This window comes from Pezoporus occidentalis, unplaced genomic scaffold, assembly GCF_034315485.1.
Source record: "Pezoporus occidentalis ecotype Australia unplaced genomic scaffold, CSIRO_AGI_Poc_V1 ctg249, whole genome shotgun sequence".
In the NCBI taxonomy this organism is placed as follows: domain Eukaryota; kingdom Metazoa; phylum Chordata; class Aves; order Psittaciformes; family Psittacidae; genus Pezoporus; species Pezoporus occidentalis.
In genome coordinates this window covers 268925-292102 of record NW_026914383.1, presented here as the reverse complement: position 1 = coordinate 292102, position 23178 = coordinate 268925, and the positions used below count along the sequence as shown (strand labels likewise).

The 23178-nt window shown below is 42.7% G+C and overlaps 4 protein-coding genes and 1 long non-coding RNA gene across 5 annotated transcripts; 1 reads left to right on the top strand and 4 right to left on the bottom strand.

The window, feature by feature from the left end:
• Positions 1 to 84: 84 nt before the first annotated feature.
• On the bottom strand, positions 85 to 4299 carry LOC134165757 (arylacetamide deacetylase-like 4). The gene is made up of 4 exons (XM_062622848.1): positions 4084 to 4299; positions 2054 to 2270; positions 1789 to 1852; positions 85 to 1105 (listed from the first exon to the last, which is right to left on the bottom strand). Exons 1-4 carry the CDS (start codon positions 4255 to 4257, stop codon positions 331 to 333), a joined length of 1230 nt encoding a protein of 409 aa, XP_062478832.1. The 5' UTR covers positions 4258 to 4299; the 3' UTR covers positions 85 to 330.
• A 9-nt stretch (positions 4300 to 4308) lies between these two features.
• LOC134165767 (uncharacterized) lies at positions 4309 to 5426 on the top strand. The gene is made up of 2 exons (XR_009965645.1): positions 4309 to 4473; positions 4676 to 5426. It is a non-coding gene; the product is annotated as an uncharacterized LOC134165767 (long non-coding RNA).
• Positions 5427 to 5765: 339 nt separating this feature from the next.
• Positions 5766 to 8254, bottom strand: LOC134165791 (arylacetamide deacetylase-like 4). Its single transcript, XM_062622900.1, is given in 7 exon segments — positions 5766 to 6037; positions 6040 to 6408; positions 6411 to 6517; positions 7366 to 7429; positions 7713 to 7778; positions 7781 to 7910; positions 8111 to 8254. Coding segments are annotated over 7 exon segments (1149 nt in total). The 3' UTR covers positions 5766 to 5768.
• A 2376-nt stretch (positions 8255 to 10630) lies between these two features.
• Positions 10631 to 15334, bottom strand: LOC134165796 (arylacetamide deacetylase-like 4). Its single transcript, XM_062622906.1, has 4 exons — positions 14968 to 15334; positions 12609 to 12825; positions 12154 to 12217; positions 10631 to 11429 (listed from the first exon to the last, which is right to left on the bottom strand). The coding sequence occupies exons 1-4, from the start codon at positions 15232 to 15234 to the stop codon at positions 10655 to 10657; spliced, it is 1323 nt and encodes a 440-aa protein (XP_062478890.1). The 5' UTR covers positions 15235 to 15334; the 3' UTR covers positions 10631 to 10654.
• Positions 15335 to 17178: 1844 nt separating this feature from the next.
• On the bottom strand, positions 17179 to 22935 carry LOC134165795 (arylacetamide deacetylase-like 4). Its single transcript, XM_062622905.1, has 4 exons — positions 22678 to 22935; positions 22095 to 22311; positions 18669 to 18732; positions 17179 to 18393 (listed from the first exon to the last, which is right to left on the bottom strand). The coding sequence occupies exons 1-4, from the start codon at positions 22858 to 22860 to the stop codon at positions 17619 to 17621; spliced, it is 1239 nt and encodes a 412-aa protein (XP_062478889.1). The 5' UTR covers positions 22861 to 22935; the 3' UTR covers positions 17179 to 17618.
• Between the last annotated feature and the right edge of the window lie 243 nt (positions 22936 to 23178).

Here is a 23178-nt window from a genome sequence, read left to right as displayed (position 1 = left end):
TATAGACTGCACCACACACACCTGCACACACAGTCTCTCATCATGATCAAATTTTATTTTTAAGAAGTGAAATAAACCAGGATGTCCATTCAAAATTATGTTCTTCTTTATTGACATAACTAAAGATAAGGGCTTGCAGCATGGTACAAACTTCTAGAAGGTTTGCATGTTCCATATTCCAACTAACAGCTGGAATGGGGTTCTGATGAGCCTTGTATGTCATTGTTAGTGCTGCTCTTGATTGACTACCGATCACCTGATATTCAATATCCTAAAAGGACATTTTCCTAAGTTGAGGCATGAACAGACTCGTGGAATCTAAGATGTTTGCTATAAGCTTTTTAGGAAGTTAACAATGCTGTCCAATCCCCTTTTTCCAGAGGGGAATGACAAACCACAGTAATCATAGAGGCTTATGATTCCATGGAATCCATCCTCGAGGTGGTACCAGGTCACTGGAACACCATTGTCCTCCAGTCTCTTCTTGTAAAGCAAGCCATCGTCCCTCAGCACATCATACTCACAAGTCAGGATGAAAGACTGAGGCAGCTGCTGAACCACAGCATCTTCGGCCAGCAGCGGGCACAGGTTGGGCTCACAGAATCTCTTCACAGTCTCATAAACTTCAGCAATAAAATCAGTGGACTTACATGGCTTCACACCTCTGTCCTTAAATTTTTCGGGGATGTGATCTGGACTTACCCATTTCCTATACTTCAGCCTCATATCTGGAGGAATATGAGAGCCCTCCAAGACCTCTTGCATATGCAGTGCATGCCCATTGAGGTACTGCAAAGCAAAGAAAGCAGCACGTTCTCGGAATAAGAGAGGGACTCCCCGATTCTGGTGATAGGATGGTAAATTGAAGTCCAGGGCCTGCAGGCCTGGGTAGATCAAGACCTGAGCACGCAGGCTGGGGAGGTCTGATCTACCTGCAAGGGTCTGGCTAACAGCAGCTGCCAGATTGCCCCCAGCACTGTCCCCACAGACAGTTACATTGGCAGGATCCACGCCATAGTGCTCTGCATTCTTCATGAAGTGTATGGTGGCAATAAGACAGTCTTCATATGCATCAGGGTATTTGTGTTCAGGGGCTAAACGGTACCTAGCACACAGAAAGAGACAACAAAAGTAAGAGAAGGAAATGTTGTTGGTATTATTCAGAAAATGGTATCTTATGCTGTCTTCCAGCCCTGTCATTTTGTTTTTTTTTTCCTCTAGGTGAGGATACCCATTACCCCCTGAGCAGGCATTCCTCACTTAGTGACTGCAGGTAGGCTGTAAACTATAAACTCAATCACCAGGATTCAGTAAAGTAGGATTCTCTTTTGATAACAAGTCTGAGTGAGACTTTGTACATTTCTTAGTCATGCTGAAAACTCCCTGTGTATCCTTGACAGGATCATTTAATCATTTTGTGCCTCTGCTTCCTACGTGTAAAGTGGGAGTAATGCAGTGTGATTATTCTCTTTCTATAAATACAGTTATTTCGAGGACCTTATTCATACATTCAGCACAAGGAAGATTTTTTTTTTAGCCAAGTTTTTTATTGACTTTTATAGATTTTCTTAGTGTGACGAATATTTCCATTTGGGTCTTTTCTGAGTGTATCAGGGCCTGAACAGTCATGAGCTGTGATATCTCCATTATCACTATTTGTCTCTTTATGGACTTAACGGAATTCAACAGAAATTTCTCTGAAAAAAAGCACGTCTCCAAATCCAGTGCAGCTGCTGTGACACCACAGCAACAATCACCTCCAAAGAGTAGAAGAAGGCAGGCACTTACTGAACAGATACAACTACTGAGACACTTTCTCTGGATAGGTAGCGACATACTTTTTCATAGGTATCTGGAAAAGAAATGTTTTCATTAGTGCTGTGCTATTGCCCTAATCCTTGGGACAGCTGGGGGATGTTCATTCCGGAAGGGCATGCATTTGTCTTCAGATTTCCTCCCATATCCCATGGTGAACCCTCCACTTATTTCAATTTTATAGAAAGATGAGAACGTTCTTTCTACATCACTACAGTCCTTCCAGCCAGTATCTTACCAAGACTTCCAAATACCCAGCCTCCTCCATGAAAGAAGATGAGAGCTCTCCTTCGCCCATCAGAGGTAGTTTTAGGCTGATAAACCCTCACAGGTACTTTGTTAAACTGCAGATCCTGGATAAAGAGCTTTGGATCCACCCCTAGTTTCCGTCCCTGTCGCACATATCGGCCAAATGTGATTTGATTGCAAATTCCCGTCTTCTCCAAAATCCTTCCCTGTTAAAGGTAAATGAAATTAAGGCTTCTTTACAGGTCTTGAGTCAGCCAACTTATAAAAACTCTGCATCATACTTATACTGAACTGTATTTGAGGGAAAATTTAAACACAGAAGGGTAATGTTGTAAAATACAAATACACTGTAAGAAGATACAGCAATAACAGCACAAGATGGTAGAATAACTACCACAAGGGCTGTTCCCAGAGGAGGATAATGGCCATGCAAATGTATTGCAAACCCTCTCTAAATGGCTTCCTGTATTCTAAGTACTGCTCAGAGAGCTCCTTCCCATTGCTTGGTTAGTCCTTTGGTTTTGCTGTAATAAATCCGTGGAAAGCAGTGAGGAAAAGTAACTCCACAGTTGGTTTTCTTGGTAGGAATGCCCAGTCTTATGGAAGTGAGAGATCCCCTCACTGAGAGGAGCCAGAGAGAAAGCCAGAAAGGAGTATTTAAGTTTGCCTCAATTAGTTTTAGTTTCTAACATATCAGAACCACTGGAATGTGAAGAATCAGACTGAAAAATCTAGTCTTCACATACAGCAATTTGATTTCTCTTGTCTGATAAAAATAAAGCTCTTTGATTCAGAAAAAAACCCAAACCCACAACAGTTTTCCCAAGCTCTTGTATCCTACAGACTGTAAAAAGTATACTTGCATTACTCAAGTCCTATGTCACATCAGAAATTTGATACAGGCTATTCAAAGTGGCTGCCTTGGAGAACACAGTTGTCAGCATTGTCCTGCACACCTCTGTGATAGCAACATGACAACAACAATGAAATGTCCTATGTTGAAACAGCAATAAAACTTCTAAGAGTTCTTCATTGCATAAACTAATATTCCTGAATTAGACCATAAAACTCAATGAATTTGCAAAACTCAAGTACTGAGTTGCATTGTGCAAATTAGTTACCACTTTTTATTTGCACAACATTTACTGAGCACAATCAAGAAAGTTCCTTTCCTGATGCTACTGCAATGCTTCTCCATGCTGTATTCAGGAATCTTATGTGAAAAGTGAAGAAACAAGAAATTGGGAACCAAATTAATTAATGGAATAAAACAAACTGTTACAGTTCAGTTACTAAACGATTTTAAATACTCAAAGAGAGTCTGTCTTTATCCACTCCCTTATTGTCACCTGGTAGTGGGATTCAGGAGAGCTAGGTACTTTAGTCAGTAACTTTCAAGAGGATGTAAATGGTGTAGGTATGAAACAGCATGAAGAACAAGTCTTTATGATAGCAAAAGTGATGTGTTTGTCGGCTAAAGGAGAAAACTGAAGATTTAAAACCATTAAAAGATACAACTAGTGACACGAGAAGAGTTTAGGGGAGCTCTAATGCCGTTTATGCAATGCTGTAAAAGGGAGTCCACGGATTAAGTAAAGCAGCCCTAACCGGATTGTGTACCATCAATGTCAGCCCCCTTGAAGGGCTGCAGTGTTCCTTGTGCAAGGTGACTTCGGCTAAAGCAGAGGGCAGTTATCAGCCCAAGCACCAGCCCAGCTCTCAATTGGAGACTTCAATCAGCCCCGCGGTTTGGCAACCTCCGCTAACGCGCCTCAGCACGCCGCTCGGACCGGGAGGTGGGTCCCGGTGAGGTGCTGCCCCGCGGGGAGCCGCAGGACATGCGGATCTGAACCCAGCCTCTTGGGGTTTTGTCTTCCTAAGCGCAGCCCGCGGGCCGCGGCTTGCCCGCCCTCCCGGCGAGGGGATGCCCGGCCAGGGGCCGGACCTGCGAACCCTCGGGCTCAGTGGAAACAGTCCCCCGTTCCCCGGAACCACAAGCGGGCGGAGGGCGCGACTCACCAGGGCCGCCGTGCCGAGCAGGACGGCCAGGACCAGGCGCAGCTTGGCGGGCTGGTTCACCCCGGGCGGGATGTCGTAGCTGGGCAGGGAGAGAAGGACCGCGGCCAGCACGGCTGCCAGCGCCGCCAGGCCCAGGAGCAGCAGCAGCAGCAGCAGCGCGGGCAGCAGCGCCATGGCGCGGCGGCGGTCCCCGGGGGCTCCCGGCCCGCGGCGGGGCCCGGCAGCTCCCGCCCCCCGCCCCGCTCCGAACCGCGGCCCGGGCCGGCGGCGTCACGGGCCGTTTGTGACAGCTCCGCAAAGCCGCCCGCGGGGTCATGGTACGGGCGGCGGCGAGCCCCGGGGGGCGGCCGCGCGGGAGCCGCGCAGTAATCTCGGTTCAAGGAGGAGGCGGTGCGTGACCTGCGCGCCCGGCAAGGGCGCTCCGCAAAGCCGCGCGTCCCCGCGGGCGGCAGGGAGTGCGACCGGGCGCTTTGCCGGGTGCTGCCGTTACCGAAGAGGCGGGGGAGTCCGCAGCGCCGGCGGGTTGCAGCGCACCCTGTGTCCCTGACGGCTTCATCGCAGGAGGCAGTTCGTAGTTTGTCCCTGAATTTAGGGATTCTTTGTCTAACGGCAGCGTGCAGGAAGCTGAGGGAAGGGCTGCCTCTGCGCTGTGACAGCTGACTGGAAGACGGCGTTTCTTTTTGGAAGAATTTCTGATTTCCTCAGTTTGGGGATTATCTTTTCCTTAGGCTGTTAATTTCTCTGTTTTACTATTTTGAGTATGCTTATGACTGTTTCTCCTTGCTTTATCAGCAGAATATAATGGGACATCACGTCAAGGAATACACTGCCTTGTCCTGTAAAGGAAACTCAAAGTATGAAGAACATCACAACATAAATTCTAAAAATACAATACTGGGGGAACCATTCTTTCAAAGAACAGAACATTTTGTTTCGTATTTTCTGTCTCTAAGCTAAACCTTCCAGTGTACACAGATCAAGTGTCCAGTTCACTGATCCTTACTTTCTAAAGCCGATGTTAAGTGTTCCCGCTCAACCAATATGTCTTGTCCTGAGCTTCAGTGGCATAATAGAAACATCACTAAATAGGAGTTTGTAGAGCTACAGTTAGTTCAAGTTCAGGGCAGCCCTTACTTGCCTCGCGCAGGGTGTCCTCAGTTAACTCAGGCCTCTAGTGCTCTTCCAAATGTGGATCTGTCAAGCCCACTGAAAATCTGCTGATTTTCCTTACCAAGACTTCATCTCTGCCTGTATTTCCAGAGCTTTCCTCTAACTTTTTCTTACAGCTCACTATGTACCTACCTTGTGCTTTTTAGCTAAATAAAATTAAGTCATGCTTTGGAGCTCATGAAATGAACATCACAAAGACCCTGGCTGCAATTCACAGGAGTTATTTAATCCAAGTCATTCTAAAGACATTATTCATATAGAATTACATAATTTGGTAATGAAATACAAGGAATCAATCAGATAGATACTGACTTTAAAGAAAAGGGATTGAAACACAGTATGTGGAAAATACTAAAGCTGTAGACACTGAACTGACAAGAGTCTCATGAGGACAAAGACCAGATCTGAAGTTCATGAATATGAAAATAGGTATTCTTACACATCGCATTTTTGCTGACAAGTGCTACCTGAGGTTTGGGAGCCTAAACAGTGGGAAATCTACAAAGAAGTTGTTTTCACAGGCCTTTTATGAATTTAACAATTCTGTCCAATCCCATTTTTCCAGATGGGAATGACAAACCACAGTAACCATAGAGGCTTATGATTCCATGGAATTCTTCCTCGAGGTGGTACCAGGTCACTGGAACACCATTGTCCTCCGGTCTCTTCTTGTAAAGCAAGCCATCGTCCCTCAGCACATCATACTCACAAGTCAGGATGAAAGACTGAACCACAGCATCTTCGGCCAGCAGCGGGCACAGGTTGGGCTCACAGAATCTCTTCAAACTTCAGCAATAAAATCAGTGGATTTACATGGCTTCACACCTCTGCCCTTAAATTTTTCGGGGATGTGATCTGGACTTACCCATTTCCTATACTTCAGCCTCATATCTGGAGGAATATGAGAGCCCTCCAAGGCTTCTTGCATATGCAGTGCATGCCCATTGAGGTACTGCAAAGCAAAGAGAGCGGCATGTTCTTGGAATAAGAGAGGGACTCCCTGATTCTGCTGATAGGATGGTAAATTGAAGTCCAGGGCCTGCAGGCCTGGGTAGATCAAGACCTGAGCACGCAGGCTGGGGAGGTCTGATCTACCTGCAAGGGTCTGGCTAACAGCAGCTGCCAGATTGCCCCCAGCACTGTCCCCACAGACACATTGGCAGGATCCACGCCATAGTGCTCTGCATTCTTCATGAAGTGTATGGTGGCAATAAGACAGTCTTCATATGCATCAGGGTATTTGTGTTCAGGGGCTAAACGGTACCTAGCACACAGAAAGAGACAACAAAAGTAAGAGAAGGGAATGCTATCACTGTAAATACAATTTTCCTACAGCACCTTGGCTTTCCCTGTGTTGTTTGGAGTATTTTATCTTCAGGAAAATAACAAACACCTGTGTTATTATCAGCTGAACAGGTATTTGTCCAGCAAGTTATCACAGATAAATGATAGCCTGCAGGATGAAGTTGCAAAGACATGGCATAGTTGGGATCTTCTCAGAACAGCACTGATCAGAACTTAAACTATACAGGTTGCTGTTATACTTCTGGTTTAGACTGCATTTGGCTTGTGGCTGAAGTAATTTAACCAGTCCGTACCTCACCTGTATTTAGGATATTTCCCCTTGTGAATTATTCTTTTTTATTTTTCTGTGTTTATTTGAGTAACTGGGACAGAGGTATTTTTCAGTACTATTAGTATTAGAATATATTAGTAATTGATGCTTACTGTTAGAAAGCACCTTGAAGTTTGTAGAGGGATTACATTCACCTGATAGATCACTGAATGAACCCTTGAAGCCGGTTTCTTAGTTCTCAGCACATTTCCAAAGTCTTCTGGACAGGATTCCTTCTTTTTGTGTGCTGCCAGCGTAGCTCCATGCTGGAAAGTACACGAACCTTACTTTGGAGTCTCTGCACTCTCCCTGCATTAGCAGATTGGTGTGGGGAGGAAGAAATTAAAACCATGCCCTTGGAATTCTGTCTGACCATCTGGGATCCTGGGGAAACGGTTACTGAGGAGAGGGAGTGTTCCCACAGTATGCGTTAACACTGTGGTGCTAAGTGAAAAGAAGCAAAAAGACTTCCATAGGGTTACACCAACGTAACCCACCCAATTAGTACAACCACCGAGTTACGTTCCCTGGCAGTGTAACTGCAGATGTTTTCATGGGAATCTGCAAAACGCCGGGGGACCGCTACGGGCCCGCTCCGTTTCCACATGCCACAGGCAAAGAAAGGCGGGCGCCTCCTCCTCCCGCCCTGCCGCGCCCTTCCCGCCCGCCACACGCCGCCTCCCCTCGGGGCCGGCAGCCGCGGGAGCGCTCACCGGGCCGCCGATGGCGGCGATGCTCAGCCGGGTGCTGGGCTTCCCGCCAGGTTTCGGGGTAGAATTACCCCACCGCCTCCAGCAGCGCTGCCGGGGAAGGGAGCATTGCGGCGCGGCCCGCCCTGCCCCACCGATGCTGCGGTACAGCCAGCCGCCGCCGTGGAAGGTGGCGGCAGGAGGCGTGCGGGGCCGGTATATCTCACCGGCACCCGGCCCAGCCGAGCGTCCGACATCCACAGCTGTGGGTCCGGCCCCGGCTTCCTCCCGGAGACCGCGTAGCGGGTGAAGGCGATCTCGCTGCACAGCCCAGTCTTCTCCAACAGCTTCCCCTGTTCGAAGAGAAGGGGGAGAGTGCGGGTGAGCGGAGGGCGGGCTCCGCGGGCACAGTCAGCAGCCGCCTTAGGGGAGGCTGCCGCAGGCCACGCTAGGGTGTTCACCGTGAGGGAGACCCTGCCCTTGGCGAGGCTTGAGGAGCACCCGGGCTTCGTGTTGGTGAGGTTCAACCTGTTCCAGAGCCTCTCGCCTCTACCCTGGCCTTGAGCGGCCGCTTCGGTTTAGACCTCACCAGAAAGGTGGTGCAGGAGAAGATGGAGCCGTGGCGGTGTCCTGCGAGGCGCTGCACCTGGGTGAGCAGGGCTGCTGTGGCGCTGTGTGCCTGAGAAGGCAGGGCCATGTGTCCGACTCACACTGTCAGGCAAAATGGCTTAGGGGAGAAAAGAGTTTCCATCTCAGCGTCACCAAGTCCTGTGCTTTCCTAGCAGCTTCCCATCACTTACAGCCGTATACAACCCAGAAGTCATTCCTCTAAGGTTTCCTGGGAGTCTCCAGTTTTATCTGCTGAAGTGTTACTGGAAAGCCCCAAGACTGGCCTAAAACCATCAACTGTGCTTAGGTGAAATGGAAATCAAACCAATTTCACTTTTTATAAATAATCAATTTAAACTTCATTAAGGAAGCTCAGCTAGTTCTGCTTGGACACTTAAGGTTGACTTCATCCCTATGTAACAGGGAAAACCTGACTGAAACTCTCTGAGGTGTAGCAGAAATGATTTTACCAAAATTGTCCTCTAAAGTCAGCCCCCCAAAAATGGAAGCTGTCATTTAAGTCTTGATGCAGCCAGCAGGATTCTAGTATTTACACATAAGCTTACAAAAATAACACCTAAACCACATTTCTGAGAGAAATCATGGCAGAGTAACTCACCATAGCCGATGTACCAATCACAAGAACAAGGATAATTTGAAGCTTTCCAGGATGATTCACTCCAGGAGGGATACTGAAATTGGAGTTACTGGATTGAATCATTCCCTTAATTGCTAGTACAAAAGAAGCAATAAAACCCACCAGCAGTACCACTGGCAGTATATAAAAAAAAATGCCATGTCGCTTAACTAAATGTGAGGTGTCTTTATGCCTGTCTTTGATGCACCTTTCTCAGCTGAAAGTAAGCCTTAGAGCAGTCCAAGTTGCAACTGATCTCTTGGGTGCCACACACCTTCAAGTCCTTATAAATGTTGTGTAAGGTACCAGCATGTGTTACATTGGAAAAGAGTCAAGAGGAGAATGTATTTAATAAACTATTTAGCTTTATGTTAATTGTGGGACTGGTGCATAGCCTAGTATTCTACATGGTGTCCTTGACATAAAAAGGACATGGAACTGTTGGAACAAGTCCAGAGGAGGGCCACGAGGATGATCAGGGGCTGGAGCACCTCCCGTATGAAGCTAGGCTCAGAAAGTTGGGGCTGTTCAGACTGGAGAAGAGAAGGCTTCGTGGAGACCTCATAGCAGCCTTTCAGTATCTGAAGGGGGCTGCAAGGATGTTGGGGAGGGACTCTTCATTAGGGACTGTAGTGATAGGACAAGGGGTAACGGGTTAAAACTTAAACAGTGGACGTTTATATTGGGTATAAGGAAGAAGTTCTTTACTGTAAGGGTGGTGAGGCACTGGAATGGGTTGCCCAGGGAAGCTGTGAATGCTCCATCCCTGGCAGTGTTCAAGGCCAGGTTGGACAGAGCCTTGGGTGAGATGGTTTAGTGTGAGGTGTCCCTGCCCATAGCAGGGGGGCTGGAGCTAGATGATCTTAAGGTGCTTTCCAACCCTGACTATTCTATGATTCTATGGTATTCTTGGATTGCAGATGATATAAATGATTGTTCAGAGATAGCAGTTAATTACTGAAGAAAGGTCTAGTCTATGATGGGTCGCTATTGACAATGAAAGCCAACTAAGGTGAAGGTTAAATTGTCTCTTGCGTCTTACATAAATTATCTCTTGGTTGATCTGCAGCAACAGCATATTGCTCCCTGTATTGTGGACATTATTTAAGTGGTTTAGAGGGTATAATTTTAACAAAGACATCTAGAAAAGAAAATGGGAACTAACATGTTGGGGAGAAGCTAATCTGCTCTGCAAAAGTAAATGTTTCAGTCTTATTTTGTTATTAGAGTATTTAAGCAGAGGACAGGTTTTTCAGCATACTTGTAAGTTTGTTAAGCGTAGGAAAACACATAGTTTCTTCCATTATAATTTAAACATAGCTGCCTTGGACAGTTGCAGTTTTCACTTCATTTATGTGAGTCTAAAATACCAGTTTCCTAGCCCATAGACATAGCTGGTGACTAGGAATCTTAAACTCAGATGCTACGTGTAGCATATATCACAGGCACTGCATTACAGCATTTTAACATCAGTATCTTTTTCCTTTGCCAAAATAAACCTTTGGCAAAGGAGAAAGATACTCAACCTTCTAGGAAGAATTAAACTGTTGATCATCATATAATAAAATGGGTCAGACCCAGTGTTGGTTTAAATTTTTACTTCATCTTTAATATTTACTGAGAGAATAGCAAGCGTCTAGTCTAAATAGATCATTAAAATAGGCAGACTGCACGTGGAATACTTCAAACAGCATGAAAAGAAACTTTCATAGCATTCTTGAAGTATCTTTTCCAGTGGTCACACTGGCAAAATTGCTCATAGATGTCCTATCTGAACCTTTTATATGGAATTTAGAAGCATAAAAGACTACAGAAAATTGGCAGTTCTTGCAGAAGGAAAGAAAATTGTTTCTATAAGCTTTTTAGAAAGTTCACAATATTGTCAAGACCTCTTTTTCCAGATGAGAATGACAACCAGTCAGTATGAAATGAATTTACGATTCCATGGAATCCATCCTCGAGGTGGTACCAGGTCACTGGAACACCATTGTCCTCCAGTCTCTTCTTGTAAAGCAAGCCATCGTCCCTCAGCACATCATACTCACAAGTCAGGATGAAAGACTGAGGCAGCTGCTGAACCACAGCATCTTCGGCCAGCAGCGGGCACAGGTTGGGCTCACAGAATCTCTTCACTGTCCCATAAATCTCAGTTGAACAGTCCAGTAGCACATGTGGTTTGTAGCCTCTGACCTTAAATTTTTCGGGGATGTGATCTGGACTTACCCACTTCCCATAATTTAATTTTATGTCCATAGGAATATGGGAGCCCTCCAAGACCTCTTCCAGGTTTGATACATTCCCATCTAGGTACTGTAACATATAGAAAGCAGCACGTTCTCGGAATAAGGGAGGGACTCCCTGATTCTGCTGATAGGATGGTAAATTGAAGTCCAGGGCCTGCAGGCCTGGGTAGATCAAGACCTGAGCACGCAGGCTGGGGAGGTCTGATCTACCTGCAAGGGTCTGGCTAACAGCAGCTGCCAGATTGCCCCCAGCACTGTCCCCACAGACAGTTACATTGGCAGGATCCACTCCATAGTGCTCTGCATTCTTCATGAAGTGTATGGTGGCATGAAGACAGTCTTCATACGCAGCAGGGTATTTGTGTTCAGGGGCTAAACGATACCTAGCACACAGAAAGTGACAACAAAAGTAAGAGAGGGAAGTATTTGTTTTAAATGTATTGCTGAAAACACTGGTTCTTGCAATCAGCAGGATTTTCTCTTTGATCATAAAATAAACTGCAGGTTGTTGGACCAGGTGGTGCAGATTAACCTGTTAGGATATCATCTGTTTAGGGCGTTTCCCAGGTATTTGACAACACAATAGTAGTCCACTGCAATCCTTTAGTCATTTTATGCTTTAGCTTTCCATGGGTCGGAGAGAAATAACAATACATCTGGTTTATGGCTTTGTTATAGTATAACTATATCCTCATAATCCAAATCATTATGTCAGTATGTTGATGATGATATTAGCTTGTCATTCATATTGTGCATCTATAAGCATCAAGCAGAGTTTTCTTGAATACGGATTAAGTAGGATATATGGCTTACTATCCATTTACTATCAGTTTTGAATTTGGAATTTGAAAACAGTGATTCAAAACTTTATTTTCCAGGTGGGTATCCCAAAGCATTATTTGTGATGTAGTCAGCAGTGAAAACTTAGCCAGAGTCATTCTTCAGTGGCTCCAAACAAGAACAGAGTGAATTTGTACATCACATGCTTGACAAGCCCCACAGAAACACATTCTCTGAGAACAGTTGTTGCTGTGGTTAGAGAAGCTGTAAGGTTATGTTTACATTGTATGAAATAATCCATAACAAACAGCATAAGGAGAGACTCACCCAACAGATGCAACCACAGATTCGCTTTCTCTGGCAATAGAGCGGCATAGCCTTTCATGGGTCTCTGAAAGAAACAGATTTGGTGGGTTTAGTTTGGTTTGGTTTGCCAGAGTATTAATTTTGTCTATTGCAGAAGTCAAAGAATTGCAAGAACAAAATACTCTCTAAGTTTCTCTGCCCCCTCCTACGTAGCTCCTCAGTTCTTTTGCACCTCCTCATATTCCTATTTCACTATTTACTTACTGTATTTTTTCCCCTTGTATCTTACTGTCCTTAAGAAAAAACACATAATGTATAGCAGATTCTTTCTTCTGACAGCCAGACTTAGGAGGCTGCATCTGTCATTATACTCCCAACTTCATAACTGCTACAAGGTCAAGCGACACTTCACCATTTATGAAGTAGGTACTTATTTAACTATATTAAAATATCTTTTTTTCTGTTAGATATCTTACCAAGACTTCCAAATACCCATCCTCCTCCATGGAAAAACATGACTCCTCTCCTTTGGCTGGCAGATGGAGCCTTAGGCTGATAAATTCGTACAGGCACTTTTTCAAACCACAGGTCCTTGATTAAGAGCTTTGGGTCCACTTGTAGAATCTTTCTATCTTGCATGTACCGGACAAAGTTAACCTGGCTGCATATACCAATGTTTTCCAAAATCCTTCCCTGTTCAAAGGTAAGGAGAATTGGGAGTTCACTCAAGAGATACTGTATTTTCCAAAGTAAAGAAACTGTATGGGCAGTATACTCCTGATCTTAATGTTGTATATTTTAGGGCAACCATAAAATATTTGAGTAGTATAGGTACAGTACAACTGAACAAATAGCAGCAGCATCATGAGAGGACACATTCACTGAAGAACATAATCTCAAAGTAATGCAACATTAACACAGTGGTGAAATATATCTCTTCACTTTCTCAGTGGGTCCTTTATGTAACACTGGAAATGAGTTTGCTTTTCACTGGATATTCTGTCCTTGCCCCTGAGGAGATGTGGAGACATAGTGAAAGATGGTAGCTCTGGTGCTCATTTTCATCACGTGGACACTTGCCCAAAGTAGAGTTGACTAAGTTGGGAAATATATTTGATAATTGCTTTTTGAGTTCATGTCAGAGGTCTTCACTGATGTGTGCAATGCACTAGCAAGAACATCCTGAGATATTTAGTAGGCTTAAGCTTCTGTTCTTCCTACATGCCATCATGATATTCATGCCAGGTGCCAGAAGATGAAAAGAATACAAATGAGAGCTACTGGTCTGATATATATTTGCAAAAATAGAAAAAAAAACACATAACCTCTGTTTTGAAATACATTTTTTAGTCATGTCAAACTAGTACTTTGGTGCTTATGAAGATTTGGATCAAGCTTTTAGTATTCAGTATTTTGTTATGACTATTTCTTCTTAGACCACTACATTTGTATGGCTTGTCAGCAGAGTATTGTGACTCAAGGTGTATTTACTTACGAAAGACCTTTTCTTCAGTGACTCCAGCTCCTTATAATGTTCTCCATGCCTGATTTTTTTGATAAAGAAACTAATACATTTTGCAACATGCTGATTTTAATTAATTATAGAAACTAGTCTTATTATCTCTGATTGGGTACAAACATGATGCAATTATTTATTCTTTGGTATTTGCTATTTTCCAAGCAGAAATAAAACAACTACAGAGTATTCTCACCTTTGCATTCAACTTACTTGGGTTTTTTCAGCGTGTGTTGTTGACATTGCAGTGTACAATTCTGGTTCATGCTACTAATGGGCAGTGTATAAATATAAGGAGAGAACTGGCTTTTCCAGTTGCTTAAGTGAAGTAATCTCTTTCTAATCAAAACTTCTGTACATCCAAAGCATGAGAACATGGATCTAGAATTCTTTACTGTGGTCTGCTATAATCTAGAATATATCTGACAGAGATTTTTTATTTTTCTAAAACATTTTAAATAGTTTTTCCCTTTTGGAGGTGTTTAAGTGATTTATTAAATACATTACTTCTGTTATCTTGCGTGTTTCTAACACCTTCTGTCACCACAGCATCTATACACCTATCATTACATGAAATACTCCTGATTCAGTGAGATCCTGTGTCAGCAGAGATCACCAAAAGTTGAGTGCTGACAAGAGCTTCAACGCTTGTGGACCAGTTCCCACTTTCTTCCAGACCTGTTCACCTGAAGCAGCTGGGCTGGCCAGAACCCCTCATTCCTATCAGAGAAGCCTGCTCAGTTGCTGCAGGTGTTACAAATACGTCTTCAGGGGAGATGGACTTCCTCCACCTCCTCTTGGGCAACATTACCTGATTTTGTCATTTGTGTGACAAAAAATACCCCTTTCCCAAAGCAATTTTGAAATGTTCAGTTTCTAATTTTATCTTCAAGTAGATAACTCCTCATCCCCATGTCTAAGGAAAGCTTGAAGGCATGTCCCAAAGACATCTGATATATTCTGAACCTATAATGGAAATGCAAATGATCCAACATGCAGAAGTGGTCTTAATCAAGTTGTTGCTAGGTTAGCACAATTCATTGTAGAAGCACAGTCAGACTTTCAAATTCTGTGTTAGGCAGCATTTACATCCTGCCTAGTGCCAGAGCCAGGCAGGACTGTAATAATGCAGCTTAGCGTCAAAATCTGGTCAAGGTTTACCTAGGAAAACCAGGCTTTTAAATCCAACATGCAGCATGATAGCAATGCCCTGCTTTCCTCTCTGGAAACTAATTCCAAGCAGGGCTCTAGCATTGCATTACATTTCAGATCTGCAGGTTCACCATGCTTCCATCAGAAACCGCACCAGGTTAACTTACCACCACAGCTCTGCTTATTAACATGATGTGGATGATTCGGAGCTTTACTGGCTCGTTCACTCCAGGAGGAATTTCTGAGTTGGAGAAATCAAAATTCATTGCCCCCAAGACCAGCAACACAAATCCAGCAACAAAAACTGCCAAGAACAGCACGAGCAGTATGTATAAAACTGCCATTTTGCTGAGCAGCAAAGTGGTCTGAAATGTCTTTGATTTGACTTTCCCAGATGTCTTTGGCTTGTTACTTCCTGATTCTTTGTTCGTCATAAGGCTGCTCTAGTAAAAAACTTTCTCCTCCCTTTTTACGAATACCTTAGTTGGTATCTTGCCCTCTCCCACTTTCTTTCCCTCTTCTCCTTTTATTTCACAGAAGGTAAGTTGGTGAAACTCCTGAATTCGTTAAGAGATCTATGCCAGCATACTCTTGGAATTGTTGTAAGAAACCAGTCCTTAGCTGCGAGAGGAGTGTTAGGAATAAACTGTATTAATATTAAATTAATTAGAGGTTGAAAATGGACACAGGGCATTTGTGTAGTTTGAGTTTGTGATACTATAAAGCAGTTGTGTTTCTCTAGGGTTATGCAGAGACAGGAACCTGCAGCTGGTGACTGTCACTCTAAAGGGACAGATGGATTGTCACCAGTGTGGTTTTGGAAAGGTACACTTGTGAAATTAGGTCATTACCTCAATCTCAGGTTTTTTGGTATTTGTGTATTCTTCTAAAAGAAGAATGTGGTTAAAAAACCCACAGGAGGCTGACTTTAGGTTCATGATCAGATTACCTCATACCAGATAACCTCAGTAACCAGATAACCTCATAACCAGATAACCTCAGTGCAGCAGGTAGCACGTAAAATTACTTAAGGTGGGCAGCGATTAAAGAGTTTCAAATCAAACTGGTTTACCTTGTTCTTGCTGTAGAATGGGATTGTGCAAATGTAGAGGTGAGTTGTGCAAGTGTAGAATGGGATTGTGCAAATGTAGAGGTGGTTTGTGCTAATGTAGAATAGGATTATGCAAACGTAGAGGTGGCTTGTGCTGATGTAGAATGGGATTGTGCAAACGTAGAGGTGGCTTGTGCTAATGTAGAATGGGACTGTGCTAATGTAGAATGGGATTGTGCTAATGCAGAGATGGGTTGTGCAAATGTAGAATGGGATTGTGCAAACAGAGGTGGCTTGTGCTAATGTAGAATGGGATTGTGCTGATATATAGAGATGGGTTGTGCAAATGTGGAATGGGATTGTGCAGACATAGAGGTGGCTTGTGCTGATGTAGAATGGGATTGGGCTGATGTAGTATGGGAGTATGCTAATTTAGAGATAGGTTGTGCTAAGGTAGAGATGGGTTCTGCTAATGTAGAATGTGATCATGCTACTGCAGAGATGCTGTAGCTTGAATAATGCTTGAGATACTAATTGTGAATCTAAGTCTGCAATTCCTCAGACAACTGGGAAGTCAGACCATTGTTGAAATTGCAAATTCTCAGGGAAATGAAAGGTAAAAATGCCACTTCATTAAGCAGCCATGTTATAATTTGTTGTTGGGGCTTTTTTTATGTTAAATTGTAAGCAATAGGGGAAGTACCATGTCATTTGAGTCAGAAAACTTTCTAAAAAATGAAATTTTGTAGGATTAGCAAGAGTGTGGTCTCTGTTTGCCAGTGTTGCATTGTTCCTCTCACCACAAGGTGTTCATTTAGGTTTATCAGTGAGTATATGTTTAGCAGATATAATTTGCTGTTGTAATAGAAGTACTTGAAATGCTAGTTTTTATTTTTTTTTTTGTTATTGAAAGCATCACAATTGCCACACTATTACAGGGATAAGAGAATATGATGATGTGCTTTTCTACTCTCTTACCTATGCGATCTTCAGAGCTTTTTCAACAAACATAGCGTAACAGGTAACATAAAAGGTCCTCTTGAGCATAATCTTAAGAGAAAAAGAGTACAGAAAGGAAACCAAGTCTCACCTCTGCACTTCTGAAACATGCACACACTAATTACAGTTTAGGGATTCCAGTTCAAGAATCAAGTTCCAAAATGAAACATCATTTCTCAGATTTCAAATGGAATCAACCGCATACTAGCTCCAGTTCAGGACTTCCACTTCAGACAGAAGCCTTTCTTCTGACTTGAAGAAAGAAACTTTCAAGAACAGCATAGTCTGTGCAAACTAACCCTAGGAATTAAAACACATAGCTGCAATTTCACTACCAGACATAAGACTTCACAGAACCTGAATCATTGGGCTCTCCATCTGATACCCTGAATATCTGTCGTTCACAAGGGCCAGAGTAGACCCTGGTTGTTGTCTTGAGCATTCGTCAGGAAGAGGTGTTCTTGCTGCTTGTCTTGAAGGTGTGACAGGCATGCAAAGACAGTACAATTGCTTGAGTTGAAGTGAAACAGTATGTGCCAGGTGCCTACTTATGCATCTTGATCTTAATGGTGGGGTTTTCTAATCATGGTTTCTGGAATGGTGATGCTTTAAATAATCTTTACATTTGTTTGAGAGCCACTGCAGAAACACAAATTAGAAAGTGGAAAATGCAGTCAAAATCTGGTATCAAAAGTGTTTACATTCTTTGCCAAGTGTAAATTCACCAAGGATAAAGTAAGATTTGCATCTTTGTTCTGAAAAATACTTCTATAAGCTGTTTATAAAATTCACCATACTATCCATTATCTTTTTCCCAGCTAAAAAGGAAAAAATCCCATATCCAAAAAAGGACAAAATTCCATGGAAACCACTCTCAGAATGGCACCAGGTTACTTGAACGCCATTGTCCTCTAAGCGCTTCTTGTATAACAGCCCATCATCCCTGAGCACATCAAACTCACAGGTCAAGATGTAGCTTTCCGGGAGCTGGCGAATAATGGAATCTTCAGCTAAGAGTGGGGAAAATGTTATTGCTAAAATTTCTTTGATTGCTTCATGGACTTCAGGTTTATATGAGGTGGGTTTCTGAGGTACGTAGTCTCTCAACTTGAATTTGTCAGGAATAATGTCAGCACTTACCCATTTCTTATACTTCTGTTTCATACTCTCAGGAACATGGCGGTTTTGGAGAACATCTTCCAAAACTGATGTTTCTTTATTGAGATAGCGAAAGCAGAAGTAGACAACTGACTTCCGAAACAACAGGGGCACTGAAGCATTCTGCTGGTAGGAAGGCAAGTGAAAATCCAGGCCCTGCAGTCCTGGATAAAGTAAAACCTGAGCACGTACTTTTGGGAGATCTCTTTTATTCAGCAATATTTGGCAAATAACTGTAGCAAAATTGGCTCCACAGCTGTCACCACTAAGGATGATGAGAGCAGGATCCACATGATACTCTTCTAAATTCCTCATAAAGTACAAGGTGGCATTGAGACAATCGAAATACTGCCCTGGGTATGGGTGTTCAGGAGCCAAACGATAACTGGAATGTCAAGGATACCATGGTTATTGTCACAGCGAGTATAAAAATGCAATTTAGTTTTCATTTTAACCAGTGCAGACTGGAAAGACAAACTAAGGGTATTACAGCTATTTTAAAATACTGGTCCTATAAGCACATTTCTCAATGGAATAAAAGGCTAAAGTGAAGAATTAGGGAGTACAGTTTGCAGTAGTAGATGTTTTCAGTATAGGTTTCAGATAGGTTTCGGCTGTACACTGTTACCATAAATACTTTGATGTAAAAGTAGCACTTACCCCACAGACACAACCACTGAGTTGCATTTTTTGGCCATATAGCAGCATATTCTTTCATAGGCTCCTAAAGAGAAAATCAGAAATTATATGTTAAAAATCAAATATCCTTTTGAAATGGAAATTTAGACCCTTGAACATAAGCTTTGTGGAAGGCACTGCAACGTGAGACCCATGAGTAATTTCTGCTGTGGTCTTTACCTGTTAATGTATTTTCTGGTTATTGATTGGTGGCTGTTAGGGCATAATATAAGCAACATAAGAATGGTCATACTAGGACAAGCAGATGTCTGTCTAGGATGGTATCACATCTCAGATGTTGTTCTCTAAGGAGAAGCATAACCTGAGGGCAAGCATCTATAAGTAATAAGCATACAAGAAGCTGAGGCTCAGGGCACTCCTCTGAGACAGACACTGTGTCTTCATATTAAATGCCCTTGGTTAATGTTTCTTCCCTGAATTACTCACACCACTTCCTGAAGCCATGATTTTAACATTAACAATTTTGTGCAGTGAAGAATTCCATAGCTTGCTTACAAAGGTGTAGAAAACTGTTTCTATTTGCTCGCTTTGTGCCTCAATTTCACTACTTCCATTTGATGACATTCACTTCCGTGCTGTATGAAATGGTGATAATTATTCCCTGTTTAACTTCTTTTCCATCTCATGGTTTGTAGACATTTAGTGCATCTGTATTTGTCTGAGCCTGAAGGATCATAGTCTACTCATTTTCTGTACAGCAGCACTTTTCTCCTTTGATACTGTATTTTACTTGAGGTACGGGAACCAGAACTATAAGCAGTATTCTGTATTTACATGCACAATGGATTTATTACAGTGGTATAAAGAAGTTCCCAGTTTTGTCCTTTCCTAATAATAATTCCTTGCACTTTATTTGCTTTCTGACTGCTGCTGGGCACTAATTCAACATTTTCAGGCAATTTTCTACCATAATCCCAAGATCATCTTCCTGCAAGGGGAAGTCTGCTTAGAGACCATTAGGTTTATTTATAAAGGTAGGATGCTGTGGTCATGTCTGACTTCTCTACACACCATTTCACCTGTCATTTTATTGTCTAATCCTTTGCTATCATAAAGACACTGCAGGTTTTCATCCATCCACTTACTAGCCCAGAGGACTTCGTATCAGCTTTCAGCATCTTTTCTTTTTCTGACTAAATTGATTAGCACTGACCTCAGCACAGATCTCCTTATGGGAATCTCCCAGGAATATCCCAGAACTCATCTTTTTTCTCTCTTTTAATCAGTTTTTATCTAAATATGTCATGGGTGTATAGCCTCTTTAAGAGGCTCTTTTGGAAACCAAAGTAGGTTTTATCAACTCAGTCTCCTTTATTGCTGTATTTGCTGATTCATTTAAAAAAGCTTAAATTGATTTGTGAAGCATGACTTCCATTTGTATGGATTTTAAGGAGTAAGTCATATTTACCTGTCCACTGATTTTGTTCTTCATTGTAGCTTTTGCTAATTTTCTAGTTGCAGACTTCATGTTTACTAGGATATAGATTCCACAAGTCCTTTAAAAAGCTTAACATAGAATCACAGAATTCCAGAATAGTCTGGGTTGGAAGGGACCTTAAAGCTCATCCAGTCCCAACCCCCTGCCACAGGCAGGGACACCTTCCACTAGAGCAGCTTGCTCCAAGCCCCTGTGTCCAACCTGGCCCTGAACACTGCCAGGGATGGGGCAGCCATCTCTGGGCAGCCTTCTCTGGGCACCCTGTGCCAGCAGCTCAGCACCCTCACAGGGAAGAAGACCTGATGTTAGTTGCTGTCCTGTCACCAAGTACCAGTGTGAATTCAAGTGAAAGGTCACATTCTATAATCAGTGTATCAGTGTGGGTATTATCTTAATGGCATGTGAACAACAACAACAATTATGCCACCACACTATGGCAACTACAGCTATGGTGTAGGTTTTTTTCTGCCACTGAAAGGAATTCACCTTTCACTTAGATCACAGCGGCTTATCTTAAGTCCTCACCGCCACCCAAAGTAGCTCTAGAACTAGAAGCGTTACAGGTAGTGCCAGCCTAACACTCCACCCAGACTAACATGCTCTGCAGTAAAACAAGGGTAGCTTATTTCTACACGGTGCAGAATGGAACCTCAGTTCCTGGAATTTACATTATTATTTCTGCATGATGTTAAGCAAAACTTGGTAGACTCTCAAACTCATTTGCAGATAACTGGAGTCTGCCTGGAGTGTAATGGAGACTTACCATGTGAAACAGTAAAGGATTCAAACCCCACAAACTTCCCTGTCTGACCCCTGGAATGAAGTCTGCATTTCCATGTTAGGTACTGGCTTCCAGACAAAGCACACACTGACCTGGCTGCTCAGAAGGAGATCCAGAATAGATAGGAGGAGGCTGAGAGTAGCAACTGAGACAATCAAAGTTGTCTTCCTGTCTGAAAAAGAACTAAAGTATTCTGTACAGTGTTGCCACAAGGATCGGTCTTCCCCAGATTGGTTCTATTTTTGATGCTTATTTATTATTTACATTTTCCTTGATTTTGAGTCCTCGTTTGCTGAATGGGAATATATTTACACATTATTTTTTAATGTATTCTTTAAATTCTTTCTTGGACAATATTATACCTTTTAGACTTTCCTTTGATGCATAGACTGCAAGTTGAGAAACAGTTTCATAGTGTTTCTATACAAAAGATGAGTGGTGAGCACAGAAGTATTTAAATTCCACACTTTGAGGCCCTATCCAGACTTACAGAAAATGCTTTAGTCCAGTTGAGATCAAAACCTAAAAGTTTGTCCTTGGTAAGTAACCAAAGCATTACTCCAGAGAATTAAGCCAGAATGTGTTTTTGTAGCAACAGTATTGCCATTTTCATGATGTAATAATTCCTGAAAGTAAATCTAGGTTCATTTGTGTGTCAGCCTAAAAGGATTTTAAGTTGCATTTCTGGCAAAGATGGAGAACAGAGGAGCGGGGAAGAGACCTGATTGAAACCCTTACTCCAGGACTGCTGCTGTATTTTCAGCTAGGCATTAGTTGAGTTACAAGAACATCCTGTAAGCTCAGCTTCCCACTCAGTGACCTATGAGTTTTGTTTCAATGGTCTCTTTTTCTCTGTGCCAGCAAACTGAATCTTTCTCAGAGTCAGCAGGAAGAGCAGTGGAGTCCCTCTGCTGTTAGCTGACAGCTGACCCAGGAAGTTCTGGAACACAGTTCTGGATTTAGAAGCCTTAGATCTGCTTTCATCAACTTAGCCTGTAGCCCAAAGGAAGTAGAAATGCACTAGGCTATTAATTCTACAAGGCAGTTAGTAGTGAGATTGCAAAGGCTATTGTCAGTAGGAAGAGCAGGTGAGATATTGACAGCATCTGAAGGTAAAAATATAAAGGTTTGGATTTGATTTTAAAAATAAAACTTGCTCTTTTCTTACTAATGCTTCCAAATGTGCCAGCACCTCCATGAAAATACAGTATTCCTCTTCTTTTGCCAGGAGGTGGCCATTTGGGCTGATAAATCCTCAGTGGTACCTCATCTACTTTGAGGTCTTTGATAAGAAGTGTTGAATCTCTCCGTGGTGGTATTCCATCCAGCACAATTCGCATTAAGCTTAAGTCACTGCAGATTCCCAGCTTCTGCAAAATCTTTCCCTGTTGAAAAGAAAGAACTTGGAAGAAGAGGAGCAATGTTGGCTTGCTTCTGATAGACAGCATCATTATATGTACATGCGCTTCACTAGGTACAGTATACATATAGTTGGGGGGGGTTTAGTTTTCATGTGAAATGGTTTTCCAATGTAAAGTGGCTGCAGTTTGACAGATGCATTGAAAAATCTAAGTAAGCTTTTTAGTCATATCAGTTTTATGAGATAATATAATGTGTTTCATACAACTACGCTTACAGGTTTCAGGGGGGTGAATTGCTTCTTCTTTTCTCTCTTAAGCCATTATCTTCCAGCTCCAAACTATCCTATCAAAATAAAAGCAAAATCCTCAGTTTTAAGAAAGTTCACTTACCAAGACCATGGTTGTAATCATCACTGAATGATAAAACCGCAGCTTTAGAGGTTGGTCAATTCCGAGTGGCACTTCTGAGCTGAAAAGGTCATAAAATACCCCCCAGAAAAACAATGCTGGTAATACAACAGGAGAGATGAAAACCATCCCTATTGTTGCTAAAGTCACATAAACAGATGCCATTTCACTTCAGTAGATGTGGATGCTAAGAAAACCCTGTGCTGCCTTAAGCCTTGTTTTCAAGTGGTTCTGACAGGTCTTCACAGGAGACTAAGCACTCACTTCATAAGCAGAAATGAAAAGTTTATTAATGTTGCAACATCCTATTTTTCTCCACCCTTCTTTTGCTAATGATATTACTGGCAACAAGTAGTTATACTTAAAAAAAGGGCAGGGGGACAGTTTACCCTTTACAAAAGGTGGAGTTCTGAGTATATGGAATTGACTTGTAACGTGAGCTCTTCACTAGCAATGAGAAATGATTATTCAGAGGAGCCCTTA